Source organism: Pipistrellus kuhlii, unplaced genomic scaffold (genome assembly GCF_014108245.1).
Source record: "Pipistrellus kuhlii isolate mPipKuh1 unplaced genomic scaffold, mPipKuh1.p scaffold_m20_p_6, whole genome shotgun sequence".
NCBI lineage: Eukaryota > Metazoa > Chordata > Mammalia > Chiroptera > Vespertilionidae > Pipistrellus > Pipistrellus kuhlii.
Window position 1 is genome coordinate 71384189 of NW_023425562.1, and position 26319 is coordinate 71410507.

General features: G+C 40.9%; 1 protein-coding gene across 6 annotated transcripts in view; it reads left to right on the forward strand.

Moving 5' to 3' along the window:
* KIZ (kizuna centrosomal protein) overlaps positions 1 to 26319 on the forward strand; it is a 104689-nt gene that overhangs the window by 26209 nt on the left and 52161 nt on the right. For 4 of the 6 annotated variants that reach the window (XM_036417460.2, XM_045574319.1, XM_036417458.2 and 1 more), the window contains 3 exons: positions 7163 to 7805; positions 8184 to 8499; positions 23597 to 23701. In XM_036417460.2, coding sequence (XP_036273353.1) covers positions 7163 to 7805; positions 8184 to 8499; positions 23597 to 23701 — 1064 coding nt within the window. Of the gene's footprint in view, positions 1 to 900; positions 957 to 7162; positions 7806 to 8183; positions 8500 to 23596; positions 23702 to 26319 lie in introns of all 6 variants that reach the window. The other 2 variants (XM_036417462.1, XM_036417459.2) reach the window with 2 other exon arrangements.

Genomic DNA, 26319 nt, shown 5'->3' on the forward strand with positions numbered 1-26319 from the left:
TATGTGTCTGGGTGCCCCAGAGTCTTACCCGGAACTGGAGTTCAGAGCAAGTGGGAGCTTGTGTCTCCTTCCCGATTAAAAAAGCAGTGCACCCGGGTGCCAGCCCATTTGTGCCTCCTCACCTCCTACTAGTCTCCTTTACCGCTCTGGTTATAGTACTTCCACTCGGCCAGCACTCCCACAGTTCTGGATGATGATAGTTGTTCTGTCTTTTAGTTATAATTTTAATGTGGTTGTGAGAGGCAGCAGGTACAAGTGTTTACCTATGCCACCATCTTGGTTCTCCCCCCTAGATCATGATTTTTAATCCATTCTGCTGATCTCTAGCTTTAATTGTATTATTGAGTCTACTTAAATTTAATGTAATTATAGAAATGGCATCTGCCATTTTGCTCTTTCTTATCTATATATTTATGGGATTTTTTTTAATCCTCCAAAATTGCCTTCTTTGCATTAAATATTTATTTTCTAGTGTACCATTGTATTTATTTATTTTTTTATTTTTTTAAGAGCGAGAGGATGGGAGAGAATTAGAGAGATAGGAACATCGATGAGCGAGAAACATCATCAATAAGTTGCCTCCTGCATGCATCCCTACTGGGGATTGAGTCCGCAACCTAGGCATGTGGGAATTGAACCAGTGATCTTTGGTTCCTGGGTCAATGCTCAACCATTGAGCCACACCAGCTGGGCTCTATTATAACATTTTAATTGCCTGTTATTTTAATGTGGGTGACATGGTGTTATAATTTATGTTTTAGTTTATAATAATGTAATTTGTATTAGTAACAATTTAATTTCAATAGAATGCAATAACTTTGATTCTGTAGAGCTTCAATTCTTTCCTGCTTCTTTGTGATGTTACTGTAATACAATTGATGTCTTTATATCTTATACAAGGGGCCCAGTGCACAAATTTTTGCACCTTGAAAGGAACTATGGGTCTCGAGGCTGTGGTGGGCAAAGGAGCGGGTCTCAGCCTAACCTCTGTGCCCCTGCCTGACCCCTCCCACTGTGGCCCACAGTCCCCTGTTTGATGGCAGCCCTGCTCCTGCTGCCGTTGCTTCCACAATCTGATGGCACTGGCCCCACTTGCACCCACCGATGGCATGGAGCTATTGGGGCCGGTGCCAGCAGCAGATGCGGGTGGGATCGGTGTCATCAGCGGGTGAGTAGAGGCTGCTTCCCTGATAGCAGGGGGAGGTGGAGAAGCCCTCAGGGGTGATCAGGGCTGGCAGCCGCCACTTGTACCCACTGACAGCGCCAATAGGTGAGGGCTGGTGCTGAGTGCCGGCAGAGGGTACGAGCATCAGCTCTGGTGCCATCAGGGTGTGTGAGTGGAGCTGGTGCTGGGAGCAGGTACGAGTGTCAGGCAGGACCACGCCTCGCAGGAGCAAAGAATTTTCAGTAATCATCAGAGGCTTGTCCCAATGACAATGACCAGCGCCCCACCTTGGTCTGGCACCCCCGCTCACCTTCTCCACCATCCCGCCACAGCCAGTGCCTGCCATGTTCTGTGCTCTGCCACCTGCTGCCAACACCCGCCATGTTTTGCGCACACTCCCTGATGATCAGTGCACATCATTGTGACCAGTTGTTCAATTGTTTTGTTGTTCTACCATTTGGTCTATTTGCATATTAGGATTTTATGTAGAGAGAAAGATGCTGCTCATCAATATAGATCTATACTCATTGCTTAATGCAATTGTCTTTTAAATTGTATAGATGAGCAAAGAGAGTTGTAAACAAAAACATATTTATGCAATTTTTTATATTTACCAACATAGTCACCCTTACTAGTGATATTTATTTCTTAGACTTTGAGCTACTGTATAGTGTCCTCTCATTTCAGCCTAAGTACATCCTGTAGTACTTCTTGTAGGACAGGTATGGTAGTGACAGATCCTTTGTTTATGTTTAGCAAATAATGCTTTAATTTTTCCTTCATTTCTGTAGGAATGTTTTGATGGATATAGAATTCTTAGTTGACAGTCTTTCTTTCAGCACTTTATGTTATCTTATTCCCTACTTGCTTTCATGATTTCTAATGAGAAATCACCTGTTAATTAATTTGAAGATCCCTTGTATGTGAAGAGTAACTTCTCTATTTTTGCTTTTAATATTCTCCATCCTTCTTTGACTTTCAATAGTTTAATTATGATGTGCTTAGGTGATGATATCTTTAAATTTATTATCCTTGGATTTTATTGAGCTTCTTAGATATATAGAATAATGTGGGGTTTTTTCTAAATTTTTAAAGTTTTCATGATAATTTTTAATTTATTATTATTATTATTATTATTTTTTTTTTAGATATTTACTATTGGGGCCAGTGCCAGCAGCACATGCAAGTGGGACTGCACTTTACCCCTCTCCACCTGTGCTTTCTTCTTTATTTCTCTAGTTATAGGACTTCCATTTCACCAGTTTTCATGTGGTTCTGAATGATGATGGGTGTTCTATATTTTAGTTGTAATTTTGATGTGGCTGTAGGGGGCAGTGAATACCAGCATTTACCTATGACCCATCTTGGTTCTCCTCCTCTTAATTTTAAAAAAATTATCTCTGCACCTTTCTCTTTCTCTTCCCCTTCTGAGGCTTTCATTAGGCATAGGTTGATAAGTTAATGGTATCCCACAGGTCTCTGAAACTCGCTAAATTGTCTTCATTCCTTTTTAATTTTTTTCAGTCTGGATAATCTTAATTGATTTATAGTCAGGCACATTGATTCTTTCCTCTGCCTGTTCATATCTGATATTGAGCCCCTGTAGTGAATTTTTTATTCTGGAGATTGTACTTTTCAACTGCAGTATTTCTTTTTTATTCTTTTTAAAAATAATTTCTATCTCTTTATTGATAGTCTGTGTTTAGACTTTAGTTTTCAGACATGCTTTCCTTTAGTTCTTTGAACATATTTTAAATTGCTAATTTAAAGCCTTTGCCTAGTAAGTCCACCCTCTGGGCTTTATGCTCCCTCCTGGTTTCCTTTAATATCTCATAATTTTCTGTGGATGTTTGGACATTTTAAATAATAAAATATGGCTACTCTGAACATCAGATTCTCCCCCTACCAGAATTTGTTATTGCTGTTTGTGTAGTCACTTTCTGAACTTTGCCATGTAGGATCACTGAAGTTTCTGTTCAGTTAGCTTGGTGACCAGCTAATGATTAGACAAAACTTTCTTTAAATGTCTGAAACCAGTAAGTTTCACAGTCTTTGCCAAAGGACTTAGGGTATATGTTGGGGCACACCTTCAACACTCATCCAGGCAGTTTAAAACTTTACTTAGTTTTCACTTTATGCTTGCACAAAGCCTCAAGGTCAACCTCAGGTGGAAGCTTGGGCCCTTCTCAGACTTTACCTGAGCATGCTCACAGTCCTTACATGTGGCTGGTCATCTAGCTTTCAAGGAATATGTTAGAGTTTTTAAAGCCCCGTATGGATATCACATTTACCAGCTTTTCCTCTTAAGACATTTTTAGTTGCTAAACTGTTATCCACTGCCTTAGGAAACCTCAATGTTAAAAACTTGCCTCTGATTATTTTCAATAAATCCCCCCAGAGAAAAGGCAGTTTACAGTGTGTCAGGTCTATGTCCAGTCAAATAAGGACAGTCTGGTGCTATCTTCCAGGGAAACACCAGACAATTCAAATAATGGCAGTTCTCTGGGAATGGGGCTTTGAATGAGTTCTACAATATTACTTCTCTGCTCCATTCAGTGTCTGCTACGCTGCTGTTTTACAAGTTGCAATTTCAGGCTATTACTTTTCAAGGTTACCACAGATTTGAGGTGAGGAAATGGAAATAAAGCAAGTTAAAAACACCATAAATTCTTCCCAGATAGCTGCAAATCTTTGGTTAATTTCCAAAGTTCTGAAACGTTATTCTAAAGACGTTTTCCAGTATTATTATTTCTTTTATGGAGCAGACAATTTTGAGAGGTCCTTATTCCACAATTTCTATGGCATCCTCTTCATTTTTGAAAATCTTTATTGTTGAGAGTATTTCATGTGTCCCTCACTCTTCCCCTACTTCTGTGTTCACTACACTATTGTCTGTGTCTGTGGATTAGCATATATGCATATAACTTCTTTGGTTATTCTCTGCCCTCCCCTTCCCTCTGAGATCTGTCAATCTGTTTCATGCTTCCATGCCTTTGAACCTATTTTGTTTGTCGGTTTTTGTTCTTTAGATTCCACGTATAAGTGAGATCATGTGATACTTGTCTTTCTTTGACTGACTTAAAGGAAATAAGCTTGTTCATTTATTTTTAACTTCAAGGTTGTTTCATTTTGGGGAATAGAAGAGACAGAATACTCAAAGAGAAGGAAGACCTAGATTCTGTTGCAACTATTAATATGTGTATGACATTTTCTCTCTTAAATTTTGGACCTCAGTTTTCCATTTGAAGAGGAAGGATGCAAATACATTTTCCCACCAATTCTGTGGGGCTCTGTGAACTAAATTCTATTATGTATATGGAGATACTTTGGGAGAAAAGCTTCATAATTGTTACTTCTAGTTCTTCCCATGTGTGTCCTTCATCAAGCCACTGAACCAATTGTTTATTTTTCTTTGCCTCCTCTCCTTCTCCTTCACCTCTTTTTTTAACCTGTTAATCGGGGAGTTCCCTTTTTAATTACGCAATGCACAACGGGCGCATACTCTTTCACTAGGACGTATCAGTAATTTTATGTTATTTTTTTTATTTATACTTAATTAAAATAAATGAAATATATTTTTTCATTTATTTATATATAAAGCACAAAGGAAAATAAAAAATTACAAACAAATAGAAAAGAATACCAACCAAAAAAATGGAAACATTGAATTAAAAAATTATAAATTTTACAAACAATTATAAAGATTACAAAAAATATATACCGTCCCTCTCAGGGTGCAACATATATTTCAAGGATGTATTCATATGTCCTATCCGTTCCCAATAGTGTTTACGTTTGACGTATTTATAGGTCCTGCTCGGTTAACAGGTTTTAAGAAAGAGAAAATGTTCTTCTCCCTGTAAACATGCCAGTAAATTTAAATTGCTTTAAATATACTTAAAAGTACTTGAAGACATTCAGAAGAAAAAAAACAAAACACCCTGTTATTTGCCCTTAGAATGCAAATTATGATTATTTTATGCATATCAGTATATTTCAATGTAATCTTGAATGTGATTATTAAAAGTTTTTATATTATACATAATACTAGAACTAGAGTCTTGAAACCTATTTTATATTACCTAATTTATATTACCTCCTCCCCTCCCTCTCTCTTTTATCAAGTACCTCCCTAGCTCCATCAATTTCAAACTTCTCTGTAGAAAGTGGTTAGAATATATGGCTTAAAAAAAATTATGGTCAAATATACTTAACAAAATTTACAGTTTTAATGATGTTTATACAATTTAGTGAAATTGAGTACATTCACATGGTTATGCAATCTCTTTTTAAAAAAATATAGATTTCTGGCTGCCAGGCTGGGAGCGGCCAGGCCCAGAGCAGCCGGGTCTGGTGTGGCCAGGCCCGGAGCAGCAGCTGCCAGGCTGGGAGCGGTCAGGCCCGGAGCAGCCAGGTCGGGTGCGGCCAGGCCTGGAGCAGCAGCTGCCAGCCTGGGAGCGGCCAGGCCCGGAGCAGCCAGGTCGGGTGCGGCCAGGCCTGGAGCAGCGGCTGCCAGCCTGGGAGCGGCCAGGCCCGGAGCAGCCAGGTCGGGTGCGGCCAGGCCTGGAGCAGCGGCTGCCAGCCTGGGAGCGGCCAGGCCCGGAGCAGCGGCTGCCAGGCTGGGAGTGGCCAGGCCCGGAGCAGTCGGGTCTGGTGCAGCCAGGCCCGGAGCAGCAGCTGCCAGGCTGGGAGCGGCCAGGCCCGGAGCAGCCGGGTCTGGTGCGGCCAGGCCCAGAGCAGCGGCTGCCAGGCTGGGAGCGGCCAGGCCTGGAGCAGCCGGGTTGGGTGCGGCCAGGCCTGGAGCAGCGGCTGCCAGGCTGGGAGCGGCCAGGCCCGGAGCAGCCGGGTCTTGTGCGGCCAGGCCCGGAGCAGCGGCTGCCAGGCTGGGAGGGGCCAGGCCCGGAGAAGCTGGGTCTGGTGCGGTCGGACCCAGAGCAGCGGCTGCCAGGCTGGGAGCGGCCAGGCCCGGAGCAGCTGGGTCTTGTGCGGCCGGGCCCGGAGCAGCGGCTGCCAGGCTGGGAGCGGCCAGGCCGGAGCAGCCGGGTCTGGTGCAGCCGGGCCCGGAGCAGTGGCTGCCAGGTTGGGAGCGGCCAGGCCCAGAGCAGCCGGGCCCGGAGCAGCCGGGCCCAGAGCAGCCGGGTTGGGTGCGGCCAGGCCCGGAGCAGCAGCAGCCAGGTCCAGAGCAACTAGGTCGGGAGCGGCGGTGACCAGACCTGGAGCAGCTGGTTGGGGAACGAACCAGAGCAACAGAGGCCAGGCCCGGAGCAGCCAGGCCCGGAACAGCTCGCCCCTCGCCTGCCCCTGCCCCACTGCTGCCTCTCAGACATGGCTGGAAACTTTTGTGGGAACTTGAGGGTCTGCTGAATCAAGTGATGAAGGCTTAGATCTGGATGTGTTGAGTTATTATAGGGCTGGGGTGTTGATCTGTGTTGATCTGTAAGTGCCTTGGGTGGGGCCTGGATGAGGCTGGTTGACCTATTTGGAAATGTCTTTTGTGTGAAATGTATCATTGAGCATGTGGTGGTATTATTGATATGAGAAAATGCTAAGTAACTGATTTACTATCTGAAAAGGGATTTACTATCGGGGAAAGGGAGGGAGGAAGAGACTGAACATAAACTGCACCTATGGATGAGGACAATGGGCGATGGGGAGGGGCGGAGGGTGGGGTGGGAACCTGGTGGAGGGGGGAAGAAATGAGGAACCTTTGTAACAATATGAACAATAAAGATTGATAAAATATATAAAATATATATATAGATTTCATAGTTCCTAAACAATATTTGCTTTTTTTGAACCAATGTTGTTAAGTAGTGTGGACTGTACTGGATTTTGCTCTTCATTTTGAAGGAAGCTGTGAGATTTAGAAAATGTGGTAGTTGTTGATTTCATTGGTCATGCTTCCTTTACCTCATTTCATTTCCAAAAACACCTTGAACAACCTAATTATTCATACACAATAAATATGCTTAACTCACATCTCTTTCGGTTCTGTAGGTTGCAGTGCAGGCAGAACTTAACTCAGAAACAGCCATGTCAAGAGGACTGTATCAACCAGCAACAAGCTTTATGGGCTGCCAAATGTCAGCCATCTCGAGCATTGGAGATTTCAGTACGGAGCAGAAATGTCCCCAGCCCACAAAGAACGTTTCAATTCCTGACCCACATTCACACCAACAGACAGCCCAGAACTGTAATGTGACAGACAGCTATGTAGTACAAACTAATAGTGACACACAGTGCTTAAATAAGTCTGACAAAGTAGATGGAAAGACATCTCTTCAGATTGGTGAGAAAATGCTAGTCACAGCCAGCGTATTGTCTGAGGAGGAACAAACTCATTGCTTGGAGATAGGAAGCAATATACGTCATGGCAAGAGTAATTTATCTGAAGGCAAAAATTCTGCTGAAATTCATTCCCCGTTACAGGAAAGATTAAGTCCAGAGAACAGAACCACTGATTTAAAGTGTGACAGTTCCAGCAGATCAGAGGGATCAGAGAGAGAAATACTGACACAAGAACATATTGAAGTCAAGGAAGAAAGAGCCAGACCTGTCTCTCCGCTATCAGTCTCAGAGTACTGTGCATCTGAAAACAAGTGTTCTCCAGACAAGCATTCCGCTGGGGAAGTTTTCTCAGGTGGGGTGAGAGGCTGAGATTATTTGCTTATTTTTTGTTTGGTATTTAGTTTTTCTAGTTGGCATATTATGTAAGAACAAAAAATGCACTAATTTTAATCTTTGTCAAAAAAACAAAGCAGTGTCTTTGCCAACAAATTCCATTCTAATGAGTTCTTAAATGTGCATGTGGAAATATTTTTGCAAAACAATTTTCTCATTTTTAAACCCGTTGTGATATTTAAAAAAATATTTTAATGAGTTTTTATGTACTATAATGAGTTGTGGATTGTTGCTACATGATTTTAGTTGTGAAGTAATTTCGTCTTGAGGTGGGACATCTTACCTTGCTTCTCCCTGAAGTTAGTGATCAGTAACCTAATCATATCCCCTCTTACAGATCATCTTCCTCATGCAGACCCTAAGTCACAGAAGCCCTTCCGCAAAATGCAGGAAGAGTGGGAGGAGGACAGTTTGAACAGCAGCAGTGCCCTCACAGTTTCTGTAAGTGAAGATGATCTGATTTTCAAGAGTCCGGAACCACAACCAAATCCAGGTGACAAGATAGAGGGAAAAGATGGAATAGAGGCCTTAAAATTAATCCACTCGGAGCAAAAAAGAGATGCCCCATCCACTGAAAAACATAATTGTATTTTGCAAACCCTAAGCTCTCCTGAATCAGAAAAGGAATCCTCTGCTAACTCACCAACAAGACAGTAAGCCATTCAATTTTGTTTTTACTATTCTGTTTTTAATTATAGACATTTTTAGAGACCATTTTACATGGAATGTATTATTGAACACCCAGTCATGAATGTGTAAATCTCATAAATTGTCTGTTAGAAAAAATATAATTTTCTCTTTTTTTCCTTTTTTATGAAGTAGCTTTAAAATATGATTATCATTGAATTTAGAGTGATAGGCAGTTTATAATCATATCCAAAAAATCTCTGGTTAATTCATAAGTTATTCCCCCTATCCTCCATCTTTTTAGAAAATAAATCATTTTAAAGTTCTGATAGCACACAAGGTAGCAAACTGTTAAACTTACTAGCAATTCAGCTTTAGCGACTAAGAACTTATATCTAATTAACTTTTTAATCCCTACATCACTTGCTAAAGTAGCATTCTTGTCATTTGATTAAATATGAGTTAATGAATTCTTCTAAGGGTATATCTAAGCCAGCTTTCCTTTCTGAATGTAAATATGAGAACATTGGAATTTTTCATGTTAATTTGGAATAACATCAGGGTTATATATTTTGAGCACTTATAGTATTTAACTCATAAAGGCTCATATATTATTTTTTTACTATTGATTGGAAATATTGGGTAAAATTGTGTAGATGGTATGAAAACTGTTGAAAGCCAATTCTGCAATAAATATACACACACTAATAATATCAAATCTCTTTTAGGACTAGAAGTAAATATCACCTTTTAAAAATGAGGAAACCAAGGCCAGGGCTATAAGGAGTGAAACATAAGCCACTAGCACAGACCCTCCATTCAGCCTCCCTGACCCACACAGCCCTCAAAACTTCATTACACCCAGATGCTGTCATTCTTTCTTTCCAACAAACCCTCTTGAAAACACTGGCAAGAGTGAAAAACCACCTTGGCTTGGATTGCTCAGTGGTTGAAGTATTGTCCCATGCATTGAAGGATAGCAGATTCAATTCCTGGTCAAGGACACATACCTGGGTTGCAGGGTTTTTTTTTTTTTTTTTTCAATATATTTTATTGATTTTTTTACAGAGAGGAAGAGAAAGGGATAGAGAGTTAGAAACATTGATGAAAGAGAATCATCGATCAGCTGCCTCTTGCACCCCTACTGGGGATGTGCCCGCAACCAAGGTACATGCCTTTGACTGTAATTGAACCTGGGACCTTTCAGTCCGCAGGCCGATGCTCCATCCACTGAGCCAAACCGGTTTCAGCTGGGTTACAGGTTTGATCTTCAGCCCTGGTTGAGGTGCGACTGAGGTGTGTGCAGGAGACAACCAGTCAATGTTTCTCTCTCTCTCTCTTCCTCCTTTTCTTCCTTCCACTCTCTCTAAAAAAAAATCAAAGGAAAAATATCCCCAGGTGAGGATTGAAAATGGCAGTATTTTATTCTTCTTGTGGCTGAATAATATTCCATTGTATACATTTTTTTTTATTCGTCTATCAATGAACACTTAAGTTGCTTCCATGTCTTGGCTATTGTAAGTAATGCTGTAGTGAACATGAGGATGCATATATCTTTTCAAGTTACTCTTTTACTTTCTTTTGAATAAATAACCAGAAGTGAAATTGCTGGATCATATAGTCATTCTACTTTTAAATTTTTGAGAAACCATCATAATGTTTTCTATAACTTCTGAACCAATTTGCAATCTCACCAACAATGCACAAGGATAGAATTCCCTTTTCTCCGCATGCTTGCTGACACTTATTTCTTGTCTTTTTTTATAATAGCAATTCTAACAGGCGTGAAATACCTCATTGTGGTTTTGGTTTGCTTTTCTGTGATGGTTAGTGATGTCAAGGACCTTTTTGTATATTTGTTAACCATCTGCTTGTTTTCTTTGGAAAAATTCAGATCATTCTGCACATTGTTAATTGGATTTTCTTTTATTTTTTTTTTACTATGAACTTATATGAGTTCTTTGTAAATGTCAGATATTAATCCCTTTTTAGATACTAAAGACCCACTGCATGACTTCATAGGGGCAGATCAGGGCTGGTTCTGCCAGGGGACAGAGCCAAAGAGGAGTTGGCTGGCTTCCCCTCCCTCAACTAGGGTAGGTGAGGCCAATTGGGGGCGGGGACAGCTGTCCCCACCCCTGATCCACCAGTTGGCAGGCTGCAGTGGACATCATAGCAACCCGGGTGTCATAGCAACCAGTCATTTGTCGTTCTGGTCATTATGGCAGACTGGTTGCTGGCTTTATATATATATATAGATAGTATTTTCAATCATTTTCCCTCATTCTGTAGGTTGCTTCTTCATTTTGCTGATAGTTTCCTTTGCCGTGCAGAAGTTTTTTAGTTTGATGTAGTCCCACTTGTTTATTTTTGTCTTTGTGGCCTGTGCTTTGGTGTTATATCCAAGAAATTGTTGCTAAGACCAATGTCAGGCAGCTTTCTCTCTATATTTTCTTCTAAGAGTTTTTCAGTTTCAAGTCTTACATTTAAGTCTTGAATCCACTTTGAGTTTTTTGTGTGTATGATATACAATATGGATCCACTTTCATTTATTTGCATGAGAACATCCATTTGTTGAAGAGAGAGACTCTCTTTTCCCCATTGTGTATTTTTAACACACTTGTCAGACACTAGTTGACTGTATATGCATAGATTTATTCTGTTCTATATATCTGTGTTTATGCCAGTACTATACTGTTTTGATTAGTGTAGTTTTGTAATGTTCTGAAATCAGGAAGTGTGAGTCCTCCAACTTTTATCTTTTTTCTCAATACTATTTTGGCTATTCAGGGTCATTTGTGGTTCCATATGAATTTTAGGGTTGTTTTTCTATTTCTTTAAAAAAATGCCACTGGGATTTTGCTCGTGGACACAAGATATCTTTTCATTTGTGTCTTCTTTTCTTTCAACAATGTTTTGTAGTTTTCAGTATAAAAGTCTTTTGCCTCCTTGGTTAAGTTTATTTCTAAGCATTTTATTCTTTTTTATGCCATTGTAAATGGGATTGTTTTATTAATTTTCTTTTTGGATTGTTCATTGTAGAGAAATGCAACTGATATGTGGGTTGATTTTGTATCCTGTAATTTTACTGAATCAGAGTATAAGCATTTTAAAGTTATTTCCCTGAGAAGAACATTAGGTTGTGAGCATAAATAGGAAAGCAGACCAAGGTCTGACTCTATATTCAAGATCAGGAAGCTCAGAAGGAGCCAGAAACATGTCTGAGACGAGACTTAGTGGAGAACAAGAAGAACCGAGAAGTTGTGCTGCAGACACCACACAGAGTGTTTCCAGAAGGGTTTAGAAAGATTAAAGAAATCCCAGGTCCCAAAGCTGGTTGGAAGAGCAGCTAACATCCAAACTGACATCACAAGCATGATGGTGATGTTCTGGTCAATGGCATCACCTCTGTGCCAGGGCCTGATGTCAGAGCTTTATTTATAATTATTTATTCCCATTATCAGCACCATTTTATAGAGACAGAAACTGAGGCACAGAGAGGTTATGTTCAGTCACAAAGGGCTTACCTGGGGCCAGAGTCTGCATTCTGAACTAGGATCCTGGGCTACCTCCCTCCACTACTGCATAAATAATGGTGGTAACATCGAGCATACATTTTATAAGGTTGAATAAGGAAGATCAAGAAGCAAATTTGATTCTTTAATTAGCAAAGGAGAAAGAAAAACTAAGCAGTGCCAGTGTGACCTTTTGCTCTGTCCATATTGATTTTTGTGCCTTTCAGCCTCATATAAGCTGATGAAGTGCTATGTGCCCTTCTTCAAGCTTGAACAAAGTACTTGCAAAGTTGCTTTGTTCTTTCTCCCCTTGGAGTATTACTGAGAGCAAAATGTAGGGCTGCCTTTTAAGTAAAATGAAAGCTTTGTTTTCTCAAGATCATAAAAATCTGATCTCATCCAGTGATTTTAATTTTAATTTAGTCCCTCTTCAAAGTTAAATATTGAAAGTTCTTGCATTTGAGAAAGAGTTGCTGCTGAAAATTATATTGCCTGGACTAGTCAGTTACAACCGTGTTCTTTTAGAATTTACCATAAATTCACTTTAAGTGGATCTGGAAGCATATTTTAAATTCAGTGTTCCTTCAGAAGTGATGATGCCTTGAGATTACTTTTCTCCTTCACCATTGTCACTTGTTTTTCCTGTACATGGCCTCTGCCATTCAACATAGGTGGCCCCTGAGATTTTTCTTATCCTCCTATTCTGGGTTTTGTTCCCAAAGTAAGGTTGTACATTACACTTTTGAAAAAGTAACGTTGGGCCCTAACCTGTTTGGCTCAGTGGATAGAGTGTCAGCCTGCAGACTGAAGGGTTCCAGGTTCAATTCCAATCAAGGGCATCTTGTGGGCACATCTCCAGTAGAGAGTGTGCAGGAGGCAGCTGATCAATGTTTCTCCTTCATCGATGTTTCTAACTCTCTATCCCTCTCCCTTCCTCTCTGTAAAAAAAATCAATAAAATATATATTTTTTTAAAGATAAAAAAATAACCCTGTGCCAGCCAGTGGGGCTATTAGTGTATCCCCCCATGTTCTACCTGGCATTTCATTCTCCAGTCTTGCCTGTGCCTCTCTTATTAGTGACCTATTTTGATCTGGAAAAAAAATCTAAGACTTTCCTTATCTTTATTTTGGGTTACATTTCAAAAGTTTAGAACCGGGCTTCTAAGAGGGCAGTATTCCTAAGACCTAATCCTCAGCAAAACAAGCAGTAACTCAGTCATTATCACGAGGGGATGGAGGAGGGAGGGCTGTACATATGTTAAAAGACGTCTCCATTGACCAACTGGAACCTGGTTCCCAGCCTTTGCCAACCATCTCACCATAGGCTGCTGGCCTGCGTCAGAGGAGGTGGGTGGCCTGGAGCAAAGGCAGGTGTGGGGGATACTGAAAAGCTTTTGCAGAGGTTACCACATGAACAATTTGCTTTAACATTTTTTTGCAAGGAAGGCCTACTGATGTAAATTCCCTCAGTTTTTGTTCGATTACTTATTCTTCAATGCTCATATGTATATTCAGGTTTTCATTTATCTTGAGTCAAATTTGAAAATGTATAATGTATTAGAAAGGAATCTACTTTCTAAGTTTTCACATTTGTGAGCATACTTTATATTTTAGAATGTCTGCTGTGTTAATAATTATTCCTTTTTTCTCTCATAATTTTTGTCTGCCCTGTTTTTCTATTGATCACACCTGCGTAAGATTTGTCTATTTTATTAATTTCTTCAAATAATCCAATGTGATCCCATCTATTGCTTTTTTTAAATCTCATTCATTTCTATTATTATCTCTTTTTAAATTTATCTTTATTGTTGAAAGTATTACGTACCCCTTCTTCTCCCCCACTGACCCCTCCTTCCCAGGCCTTCACCACACTATTGTCTGCATCCATAGGTTGTGCAAAGATGCATATAAATTTTATAGTTAATCTCGTCCCACCTCCCAACCCCACTCCCACCCCGTCCTTCCCTCTGAGATTCGTCAGTCTGTTCCATGCTTCCATGTCTCTGGATCTGTTTTGTTCATGAGTTTATTTTGTTCATTGGATTCCACATATAAGTGAGGTCATGCAATACTTGTCTTTCTCTGACTGGTTTACTTCACTTTGGATAATAATCTCCAGGTCCATCCATGCTATCTCAAATGGTAAGAGATCCTTTTTTTTTTTTTTACTGCTGCATATTTTCCCATTCATCACAGTTAATTGGCCCCTAAGGAGACTCTCTTATCCTGGAGAAGTGACATACTGTACTGATTTATTTTAGGGTCTGACCATTGCCTGAGCCCTCCATAAGCCTGTCCACCACCTCATCGTGACTCTGGTTTCTTCTGTTCCTGGGTCCCTTCACATACTGTAACCCTCCAGCCCAGTGTGTGTTCCTTGTCTGTTCTCTTACAGACACATGTATACATACATGTAGAGATATGTTACCACACAGCAGAAGTCTGATTTTATGATTCCCCCATTTGTCAATAAGCCCCAGCAAAGTTTTTTCTCCTAAAATCAATGTGACCAGAAAGGGCCTTTGTATATCCTGCCTGTAGTGTTTGGGTTCTTGACTTGGTGCAGGAAAACTTTTACAACACAAGTCCAGGTGATTATGAGGGAACATTTATTAAAGCGGGGACCAGTAAAGCACGGAAGCAACAGGAGAGCCTAGGCTGGGCTGCCTTCGCTCTCTGGGAAATCAGAGAAAAGGGGGTCTTAGGGACAGGTTCAGGCGTTTGTTGGAATGAGCTGCTGCTGCCCGTTCTTGCCTGGTTGCCTGGGGTCCTTTGGAGTTTAGGAGATGCATGTCTGTGTGGGGACGAGTGGGGCAAGAAGAGAAGACAGGGAATGGCGGGGGCTGCTCCCCAGAGAGAGAGCTAGTGCTGAGTCCCTTGTCTTGAGGCTTTGTCTCTTTCTTGAAGGTGGGAATCTTAGGGGAGATTTCGGGGGAGGGTTTTAGCAGAATATTTATCAATTTTCTAGGAATGTTCCTTCAGGGTCATGGTCGCTACTGATGGGTCAGTGTCAGGGAAAGGGGGTGGTCAGCCATTGCAGCGGGTACACCTGGTTTTGCTGCTTTACTGGGCCTGGAGCTGAAATACAACTGAGGCCTAGATCTTATCTCTAGGGAGGTGACCTGTATCTGATGTAAACTGCTCTGTCAGTTTGTTCAGCTATATATTTGTTTTCCTATTCCACTGCCCTGGCTTACTGGCCTGTCTCACTGTCAGAAACCCTTTTGCCAGAAGTACCCTCTTAGAGTTTAATTATAGAACTGATTATGATAACATCTAATAAACAAACAGAAGTATTATTTTAAGTTTTTTTAAATTCTTTATTGTTTAAAGTATTACATGAGTCTCCCTTTTTCCCCCCTTTGACCTCTCCCCCTCTACTGTCTGTGTCCATTGGTTTTGCTCATATGCATGCATACAAGTCCTTTGGTTGATCTCTCACCCTTTTATCACCACCACCACCACCACCACCACCACCACCACCACCCCCCCGCCTTCCTTTATAAGTTGTATAGTCTGTTCGTTGCTTCTATGGCTCTGGTCCTATTTTTGTTCATCAGTTTATGTTGTTCATTATATTCCACAAATTAGTGAAATCATGTGATATTTATCTTTCTCTGCCTGACTTATTTCGCTCAGCATAATGCTCTCTAGTTCCATCCATGCTGTTGCAAATGGTAAGAATTCCTTCTTTTTTACAGCAGAGTAGTATTCCATTGTGTAGATGTACCACAGTTTTCTAATCCACTCATCTGCTGATGGACACTTAGGTTGTTTCCAAATCTTAATTATTGTAAATTGTGCTGCTATGAACATAGGGGTACATATATCCTTTTTTATTGGTGTTTCTGTTTTCTTGGGATACATTCCTAAATGTGGGGTTACTGGGTCAAATGGAAGTTGCATTTTTAATTTTTTGTGGAAATGCCATACTGTCCTCAACAGTGGCTGCACCAGTCTGCATTCCCCCCAGCAGTGCACAAGGGTTCCTTTTTCTCTGCATCCTGGCCAGCACTTGTTGATTTGTTGATGATAGCCATCCTGACAGGTGTGAAATAGTACTTCATTGTTATTTTGATTTGCATCTCTCAGATGATTAGTGACTTTGAGCATGTTTTCATATGCCTTCTGTATGTCCTCTTTCGAAAACTGTCTATTTAGGTCCTTTGCCCATTTTTTTATTGGATTATTTATCTTCCTTTTGTTAAGTTGTATAAGTTCTCTGTAAATTTTGGATATTAAACCCTTATCGGAGATAACATTGGCAAATATGTTCTCCCATGCAGTGGACTTTCTTGTTGTTTTGTTGATGGTTTCTTTTGCTGTCAGAAGCTTTTTGTTTTGAAATAGTTCCATTTGCTTATTTTCTCTATTTTGGATATTAAACCATTGCCTTTGGAATTGTATCAGTAAAGATATTGCTATGACATATTGCTATTTTTGCTGCCTATGGAGTCTTCTAAAATTTTTATGGTTTCCCATCTTATGTCCTTTATCCATTTTGAATTTATTTTTCTGTATGGTGTAAGTTGGTGATCTAGTTTAATTTTTGCATGTATCTGTCCCATTTTCCTAACACCATTTATTGAAGATACTGTCTTAACTCCATTGGATGCTCTTGCCTCCTTTTTCAAATATTAATTGAGCATAATGGTTTGGGTTGATCTCTGGGTTTTCTGCCCTGCTCCATTGCTCTATGTCTGTTCTTGTGCCAGTACCAGGCAGTTTTGAGATCAAGGGCTTTGTAATATAGCTTGATACCTGGTATTGTGATCCCTCCAATATTATTCTTTTCCTCAATATTGCTGCAGCTAATCGGGGTCTTTTTTTATTCCAGATGAATTTTTGGAGAGTTCTTTCTAGATCTTTGAAATATGCTATTGGTATTTTAATTGGGATGGCATTGAATCTACAGATTGCTTCTGGTAGTATGGACATTTTAATGTTAATTCTACCAATCCATGAACACAATGTATTCTTCTATTTATATAGCTATCTCTTAAAAGCTATCTCTTTTTTCAGCATCCTGTAATTTTCTGATTACAGGTCCTTTACCTCCTTGGTTAATTAATAGCATTTTTTAAACTTTTCCAAAATGAGAACTTGATTATATTGAGTTTTTGAAAGGTATAAAGTTATATGACAATCAGACATTTTCCCTCGATGTTATTTTTTGCAGCAGATATTTAAAGCCAGGCCACTTTAGGTGAAAGACTTCATAAATTGTGTGCACCTCCAATTAGAGAGCACAGATAGCACTCTAATGACAACCCTCTGGTCATTTAAAATTAATTTAATTTTTAAAAATATGTATTTCAGAGAGAGTAAGAAGAGGGAGATAGAAACATCAATGATGAGAGAGAATCATTGATCAGCTGCCTCCTGCACACCCCCTACTGGGGATAGAGCCCCCAACCCAGGCATGCGCCTTGACCAGGAATCTAGCCGTGACCTCTTGATTCATGGGTCTGTGCTCAACCACTGAGCCACACTGATTGGACTGTGAGTACTAATTTAAAAGAAATCCAGGGAACAAGAGTAAATCTTTCTAGACTTCACCTTCCCACCAAGGAGACTTTTTATCAGCCCAGATGTTAAGTATGGGATCCATAGTTATCAAAGAGAAAATGGACTGAGAACACATACCCATTTCATAAAGCACATCTGCAACCATCACAAGTAATTCCTGGCTACTAAAACACATTATGGCTCAAACAGTTATCCCTGTGTGAGGGTGGAGGGAAACGCCTATTATAAACTCTCTCAGGCCTTCCAGCGCCTCATTAAGGGGGGGAAAAATAGAACAGAATGATGAGGTCGGGTTATGAGGCCAAAGTGGGGGAAAAGGCAAGGGTTTTGCTTGTGCGGCCTCTGCCACAATAAAGGGGACCTTAACACAGATGGACGGTACCCTACAAAATGTAGCCCATAATTCAAGCTGTCAGCTTAACCACACTGTTTCCAGGTACAGAGAAGGAGCCCTTGTTTCCTGGGTAAAGAGAAGGAGCCCCGGGGGCTGACCCTTGGTCTGCAGCCTGCTGCAGCCCGCCCTGCTCCGTTGGCCTTTGTGTCTCGGGCCCCTCCTTCCCTGCTTGTAGGCATTGTGCTTCCTTCGAGTGGCCCCCTGTAAGGGACCACCCAAGGGGCTGCACAATGGGAACTGGGGTAGCCACCAAAACATAGGTTTCCTTAGACCGCCCATTAAAAGAAAACTACTGTTTAACTATGTATGTGTTTGTCCTTTCTACAACTGTTTTGTGTGGCAAACAAAACCCCACATACAAACTTCACTGTGGCCGCACATACAGCTGTTCCAGCCATTGGGGGTCAGGTTTGAGATAGTCGCTCCAGTTTATTTTCCCAGGGCACTAATTCTTGATGCGGTTTGTATTTACACATTTGGATTTATGGTCAGGAAATCTGATATCAAAGCAAACAAATTGCACTGGCTTTATGAAACTATGGATAGTCCCGGAGTTTGTGGCCGGGCATTACTCTTAGGTGAAATTTGTCTGGGTTGCTCCTTAACAAAAGCTGGCAGCCTAGAATTCCGTTCTCAAAAGCCATTTACACCTCTGTAAAAGGATTAGCTCCAGCCAATTGTTATACTGTTTAAACCTTAATTTGCATCTTTATAGAGGTAGAGCTTCTAGGGACCTCTCTGCTTCTCAGTTGTATTTGTGTACCTGTGGGTGGGAGGTCACTGGAGGTTTTCCCTTATTGGGTGAAAGTGCTGAATTGCTTCAGGATGATGACCTGTAAGCTACACGAATTGAATCAGAGTCTCAGTTTTGAGTGACAACAGTACCCCCTGGCTCCTTAGTTATATTTTGTAGCAGTTGTGGTCCTCTGAGTGTTTGGTACATGAATGCATTCTGTTACTTCTGCTTACACTTAAGAAAATAGGGTCATGGGAGGATTTTAAATCTTGCTCATTGCAATCAACACATTTCCTCGGGAATTAAATGTTTAAAAAAGAAGAACTAGAACTTGATAAAGTGATAGTTTTAAAAGTACACTTTTCTATACAGATCATATGTTGTTAGTTTAAAGCTCAAAGTAGTATCAAACCAGGAGGAGGAAGTAGTGGAGTTTGGGGGCAACTGTTTTTACATTGGAATCGAAAAAGAAAAAAAAAGAAAAGAAAAGAAAAGACAAAAAAGGAGGGTTCTTTGTCCCTTTCCCACCTTTGTGTGCATGGGTTCATCCTAAATGACACACTCATAGCTTATGGTCACCTCCTCAAAGATGCCTCTTTTTTATTTGTCATTATTAAAGACAAATTTTTTCCTCAAACTTTGTTCGGTGTGTGACTAACTATAGTGCTTATCATTCTTAAATCTCATTAAAAATACAGTAAATTAATTTTATAAAACCTTTTAAAGGTAGCATTATATTATGTAAGTTACTTAAGCAAACACATAACTGTTTATGGTCAGTGATTGTCATATCATTTTGAGACTTTTGTTCCCTAGAGGAAATAAAACATGAAAGTCCAGCCTGTAGCACTACAATTGAAACACGTAAATTGTAAATCCTCCAAAAGATAATACCCACAGGACTGTGTGAAAGTTATCTGGAAGAGTTAAAGAAAAGTTTATTTTCTGTAGCCTTCATACTGGGTTATTTTTGCCAAGAAGTAATTATCAGTTTTGATACTGAAATAAAAAGCAGAGAAACTTTTCTTTCTAACTCACTTAAAAAACAAAAACAAAAACAAAAAACCCCACCTTAATTTGAGTGTTCACATTATCTTGCAGTAGAGTTGTTCTCTTTTAAATTATTACCCACATTCTGTGAGATTGAAATATGAAAATGAAGCTAGAAAGCATATACTTTCCATTTGGACCCCAAAATGTATTTGTATGCTTTAACTGTTATTGGGTAAAATAAAATATATCTCTTTAAAATGTCATTTGTGGCCTTGACTGGTATGTTCAGTGGTTAGAGCATTGGCCTTCCCACCTAAGGGTAACTGGTTTGATTCCTGGTACCTGGGTTGCAGGTTCAAGCCCTGGTCCTAATGGGGGAGGAAGGTACGGGGGCGGGGGGGGGGGGCACAACCAATCAATGTGTCTCTCTCCCATCAATCTTTCTCTCTCTTTCTCTTCTCTCCCCTCCTCCCACACTCTAAAACTCACTGGAGGAAATATTCTCGGGTGAGGATTAACAAAAAATAAAGTGTCATTTGTGTTTCTAACAAGTACTTATCAGCTAGCAGGTTTGTGTGTCCACTAGCTAGAGTTCCCAGAGAACAAGCTGATGGTAGGACTCTGCCTGTTGGTTCCAGGACCATAGGAATGCAAATAGAAGACATGAAAGAAATTGGGATCATGAATTCTAAAATAGTGTTTTTATAATGCATAGTTATCTTTAATCTTTAGCTCTATACAGTGTGTGAATCCTTTAGTGGAGTTATTTTCAGCAAGGGATTGATGTATATGATGTATATTTTGCAAACTAAAGACTGGTATTGTTACTGGCAGAAATAGTTTCTTACAGTGTCGTGGGAAAGGAATTTCAGGGACACTCTCGAAGGAGCATTTGAGTGATAGTGGCAAGATTTATTAGAGCAAAGACAAAGGAAGGCTTAGGATAGAAGAGCCCAGATCACAGCAACAGGAATAAGCCCAGACTGGGCTGCCGAGACTCAGGAAAGGAAGTTACGGAGGCAAAAAGAGGGTTTTTAAAGTCCTCAGCTCCCCTGATTGCAAGTCTTATGGGGATCCTTAGAGTTTAGGAGAAAAGAAAGCAAAAGTGCAGCCCAAGAGAAAGAAGGGTACATAGGGCACAGGTGCCCTTGAAAAGGCTGTCGCACTTGACAAGAGGCTTCACTGGTGGGTCCAGCAGCAGAAACTGGCAGACATTGCTGATGTGCCCCCAGGTACATGGATGCCTCATCCATCACCAGGTGGTCCAGCTCCGTCTCACAATGGGAAAAGGTCAGCTTCCGGGGCTGCAGGCCCACACTTGTGCCCACTGGCCCAGGCGGGTCAGGACCTAGAGTTGCAGTGCTGTCACCTTCAGCATCTGAGGCTCTAGTAGTCCAGCTCAATCTTTGCTTCTGGCTGGCATTAAAATTCTTAGCTGTGACCTTGGGCAAGTTACTTAACTTCTCTGTGCCTCATTTCACTATCTGTATATCTGTCACCAAGGTTCAATGGCTCACAGGCTGCACAGCTGCCCTGCTCACCCAGATGGGCTTTGTTAAGCTTTTACTATAATTCCTTGTGTTTAAGGAGGTGCAGGCTTTCTTTCAAACTATTCATTTCTTTCCTGGCTTTTCCTGGAGCTGTGCTAGTACCTTGCTACCACCCAATTCATTTTTTGGATTTTCTGGGGTTTGTGCTCTTATCTCATCCAGTCCTTTCCCAGGATCATCTCCTCCCCGCTTATGGTCTCCATTTTGGTTCCTGTGCATGCTTCATAGTTCTGCTTTATCATTTGGCTTCTATTGCACATGCACTAATAGGACTTCCCCTGTGCCATTTCCCCTACTCCCCAATCAGATGGACTCCCTGGGGACTATGAAGCTGCCTCTTCCTAAGTAATGAGGCTGGTTTCTTTGCTCCCGTCCTTTTGTTAATAAATAACTGTTAGAAATCCTCAGCACAAATCAGCTCATCTTTTAGCCAGACAAGGTTCTGAGTTAAGACCATAAGCTCGCTGTAGACAATGCTTGTGGCATCTTACTGATTACTTGTTGCCATCCAAGGATGCCCTAGACTGGTATAAGAACAACATCTAAAAATACATAGTATGTTAAGTGTGTTTCCAGATCTTAGCTATTGTAAATGATGCTACTGTGAACATAGGGGTGCATATATTCTTTCTGATTGGTGTTTCAGACTTTGGATATATTCCTAGGAGTGGGATCACTGGGTCAGATGGCAGTACTACTTTTAATTTTTTGAGGAAACTCCACACTGGTTTGCATAGTGGCTGCACCAGTCTACATCCCGTCAGCAGTACTGTACTAGAGTTCCTTTTCTCCACATCTTCATCAGCACGTGTCACTCATTGATTTGTTGATGGTAGCCATTCTAACAGGTGTGTGATTCCTCATTGTTGTTGCTTTTTATTTTTGCCTGTGCTGGTCCTTAGCTGGAACTGTTATCTTCCTTCTAAATCCTGCCTGCCCAAATATCCTCATCTTTGTCTAGACCCCTCTTCTCCTCCCTCTTCCCTCTCCCCCAGACACACATGAAGCCAGGGAGCTCTGTCTCTCTACCCCCTTGCAATTCCTTATTGTCTGCTCTGAAATTGGCTCACCTTAAGAACAGGCTGTTATTCTGTGAATTAAGTGGTGACAGGATAAAGCCTTTCAGAATTAGGCCCTAGATTCTGGAGCACTGATGGGGTGTTCCAGAGTCCAAAACAGGCATGAACTCATGGGGCCCACTTGTATTTCCTGCCCTGGGTAAAAGAGCTTCCGAGTGAGGGTGGACTTGAGCCTGCACTTATTACTCACCCTCCAATAGATGGATAGAGCAAGTCCCTTTCATCCTTGTCCAGTCAATTAGATGATCATGTTGTTTTATACGTTGTTTCATTTTCTTTTGGGGGTATGCATTGAATATTCCCAACTACATGTGTGATCAGCTCAATAAAAACATAAAATGCTGTTTTTGCCTTTAATATCTTCTCCTGTAGCTTTTTAAAATCATTTCCCCCAAAAAATACACTTTAAAAAAAAAAAAGCAAGTTGTAACTGTTTGGAGGCTACTATAATACTATGACAAACTTAATCTAAAACTGTTAGATGAACAAAAACAGATCCAGAGAGAGAGAGAAGCATCAATCAAACCATCAAACCTCAGAGAGAAGATAGGGGTGGGTGAAGGTAAGAAGGAGAGATCAACCAAAGGACTTGTATGGATGCATTATAAGTCTAACCAATGGACACAGACACGGGGGCGGGGGGGGGGGGGTGTGTGAGGGCATGAGTTGGAGGGGTGGGCAATGTGGGGATAAGGACACATGTACTACCTTAATCAATAAAGAAAAAAACTGTTAGACTCTACAAGTCCCTCAGGAGACTGGAAATACACAATGAAGGCTAAATCCCTCTTTCCATGCCTTTCTGTTTTTACTAAGAATAAAGAACATTTTATTTCCATGGGATCTAAATGGAGAAATAATAGTCATTTTTCTGCATTCGGAAATAGAGGACATAACCTATACTCCAGCGAGCAGTTTTCAATTTCTTAGCAGTGACAATTTAAGTAAATTTCATTTGAGTTGTGGAGATCTAACTTTGTTATGATTGACAATATAAAATTAGCCTTTTCCGCTGTTGAGATTATCTAGCATTCCTATCAGCCAGGTAGAATGTGGAATGAGATTGCACAGCTGTGGATCTGAAGTCTTCAAAGGGTTAAAAGGTACTTCCTCTGATGGATTTAAAACTGCCACATACACACAAACAAGTTTTTCAAACTGCCCTGTTTTACATCTTTGTCGAGAGACCGTCTAGTTGCTGCATTTTTATGTCTAGATTATATTACAGATATATTTCAATAAACCATGAAGAGCCACCACAGATTCTAGAAGCTGGCCTTCTGTGCTTAAATAAACATCTCATGCAGCACCTGTCTTACTTTATAGGCTCTGTAATCACCGTGACATTCCAAAAGGAGACTTCGAAGCAGCTGTCCTTCCCCAGCTTCTGAGACTCTCCCCAGTGGGTGGCAGCGATGGAAAGCAAGTCAGGTATTACTGTCATGAAACTACTGCTGGGGTGGGGTGGGCTGGCCATTCAGGTTCCCGGTGCTTCCAAAAAAATCAGTCACAGAGTTGCAAAACACTAGTCCGCACCAGCAGCACGGGGTACACACTTGTAGTCTTCGATTTAATTCTTTTATGAACATCACCATCTGCTTCTCTGTAAATCTATTTGTTTCTAACTGCTAACTGGATATACCCATTCAATCCCTGCTTATCGCAACATTTTAAGGGCTTACTTGGCAGGAGAGAACAGGGATAGCCTTTGTTGGGTATTTATGTTAGTATACCTTAAAGAACAGTCCAACATATAACCCCCTGTAACCACTCTCTAAAAGGATGTCCTTGGCATGTACAAACCCCCAATGAGTTCCTAAATATCCAAGGTCATCCTAGTGATACAGGCTCCCAATCTAGAAGATACAGATCTACAATCTGCAAGTATAGTACCTACACCAGCAGCATCAATAAAACCTGGGAACAGAAACAGCATCTTGGGTCCTACCCAAGATCCTCTGAATAAGGAATCTGGGGGTGGTGCCCAGTCATCCGGGTTTCAGTGAGCCCCACGGGAACTCTAATCCCTCAAGTTTGAAATCTACCACTCAGAGTATGTGTCTTAAATGGCCATAAAGCTGGGACAAGAGAGAAGTTTGTCAACAGGGTAGCTGGCAGAGTCATGATTCTTGTACATCCTAAGACAATCAGAATTCTGTTTCATATCCTCTACCCACCTTTTAGGCTTTTGGGTTTCCTTCCATGTCCTCAGAAGCTTTGTGGCATCTGGGCTACTTACTGAGTTCATATAAATGTGTAATATGTAATGGCTTGTTCACTGCTGGCACCTGGTAGGTGCCTAATTCATATTGCATGAATATTACCAGTGTCCTAGTCCTGGTTTATATTTTGAAGACTGACTATATTTCCCCTTCTAAAGTACATTCTTACTGTTTACTAGTAAAGAACAAATAGTTACTTGAGCATGGTCAATAGATGTCTGTGAAAGCCCATCTGAAAGGGCCTCTTTTGGCTGAGAGAGTACACGGACCTTTGGGTCTAGTTGTCTTACAACCAATGCCATTTTCTCTTCCTTTAAGGTAGGCTGTTTCGTGTTAATGATATAAGTAGGAAGGATAACATGGTTTTCTTTAGCCTATAATTCAGCATAAGTGCAGTGTGCTGGATTCCATCAAGGAGTAAGGAGAAATCAGATAATGGTCTCTCAAAGGACCTTGTCACAAAAAAACCTTGGCCAATCATGTGGTTGTTTCACAGACCACAGGATGAGGTTTGCAAGTCCTAAATGTGTTTACAGCACCTTCTGCATCTGTACTAGCCATCTCCAAATATGGAAAATCCTGGAAATGACCTTCCTGACCAGTACTTTCAATCTAAAGCAGTAAAGGGCCATGCAAGGAAGTTCGCTTTCATAGTTTTTATCATGTGAATAAAAGGACTCCTTTACAAGGTGGTAAAGAAGCTGCTGGGAGGAATATCTGCACTCTGGCTGTGTGTTGTAAGGCTCTCTCACCAGGCCGCTGTTTCTTTCTCTCTGCTTTTCATGTCTGTTGATGTACTATTTTGCATGAACCATAATCATGATATGTGGTATAGAAAGCATATATGCATTTATAACTCCCTGTACAAACTGACTTGTTAGACTAAATGATTCATTGTGTGACTCTTAACCTGGCCTACCAAACTGTGATTGTGGGTGATAAGATATGATATTTACATTGACTAGACTAACATTTGCTATAGTTTCTCAATATATATAATAGAGCATTGCTTTCCATTATGAAAGATTGCATTTCATATGACTATAGATCTACAGTTATGTATAAATCAGCCTTCGTAAGAAATGATCCTTGTTTATGACCAACACAAATTTCAAAATTAATATCTGGAGCCTTCAAGACAGTTTCTGTACCACAATCATTTTTAAAGCCAGATAAAGAAATCAGGAATGGGTACTATTGTCAGTGTTTTGTTCTGTTACAAATAGAATTGTCCTGTGTGTGACCAAGGATGCTGATTAGTGCACATGGATTATCCTGGTTTACTTGCTAGCCTTAGATAAAGTACCAAGTGTCTTTATGACCTTTGAGATGAGCAATCATGTCTTTAAATATAGATTCTTTCTAACGAGTGTTCATCATGGCATCAGGCTCTCCCGTGGACTTCTTCATCTAGGCACCCCCTGCGCTCCTCCACCCCCGAAATTACTGCTGGGCCACTCCCCTAAGTAAATATTCCTGTCTGCCTTGCAATCTCCCCTGGACTGAAGCAGCCCACTGGTCAATTTTATAAGCCATTCCAGAAACACTGATTTGGAAAGAGTGATCTACTCTTGTTCCTTAATTGTTAATGACTCTTCTGTTACGGAATTCTAAGCAGGGCGGATCGGGGAGGCTCTGACAGGAATTCATTCAAGCCTGTAGAAAAGAGTTGGGCTTGATGTGGCAGCAGCCCTGCTTGTTTCCCTGGCCAAACCATGGCAGTCTCTTTACTTTATAAAGTGGGACATCTGCCCCAGAGCAGATGGTTTTGTGCTTTAAGCTGAAAGAGAGTATGAAGAATGAGTTCCTGCTCACAAAATGAAGCAA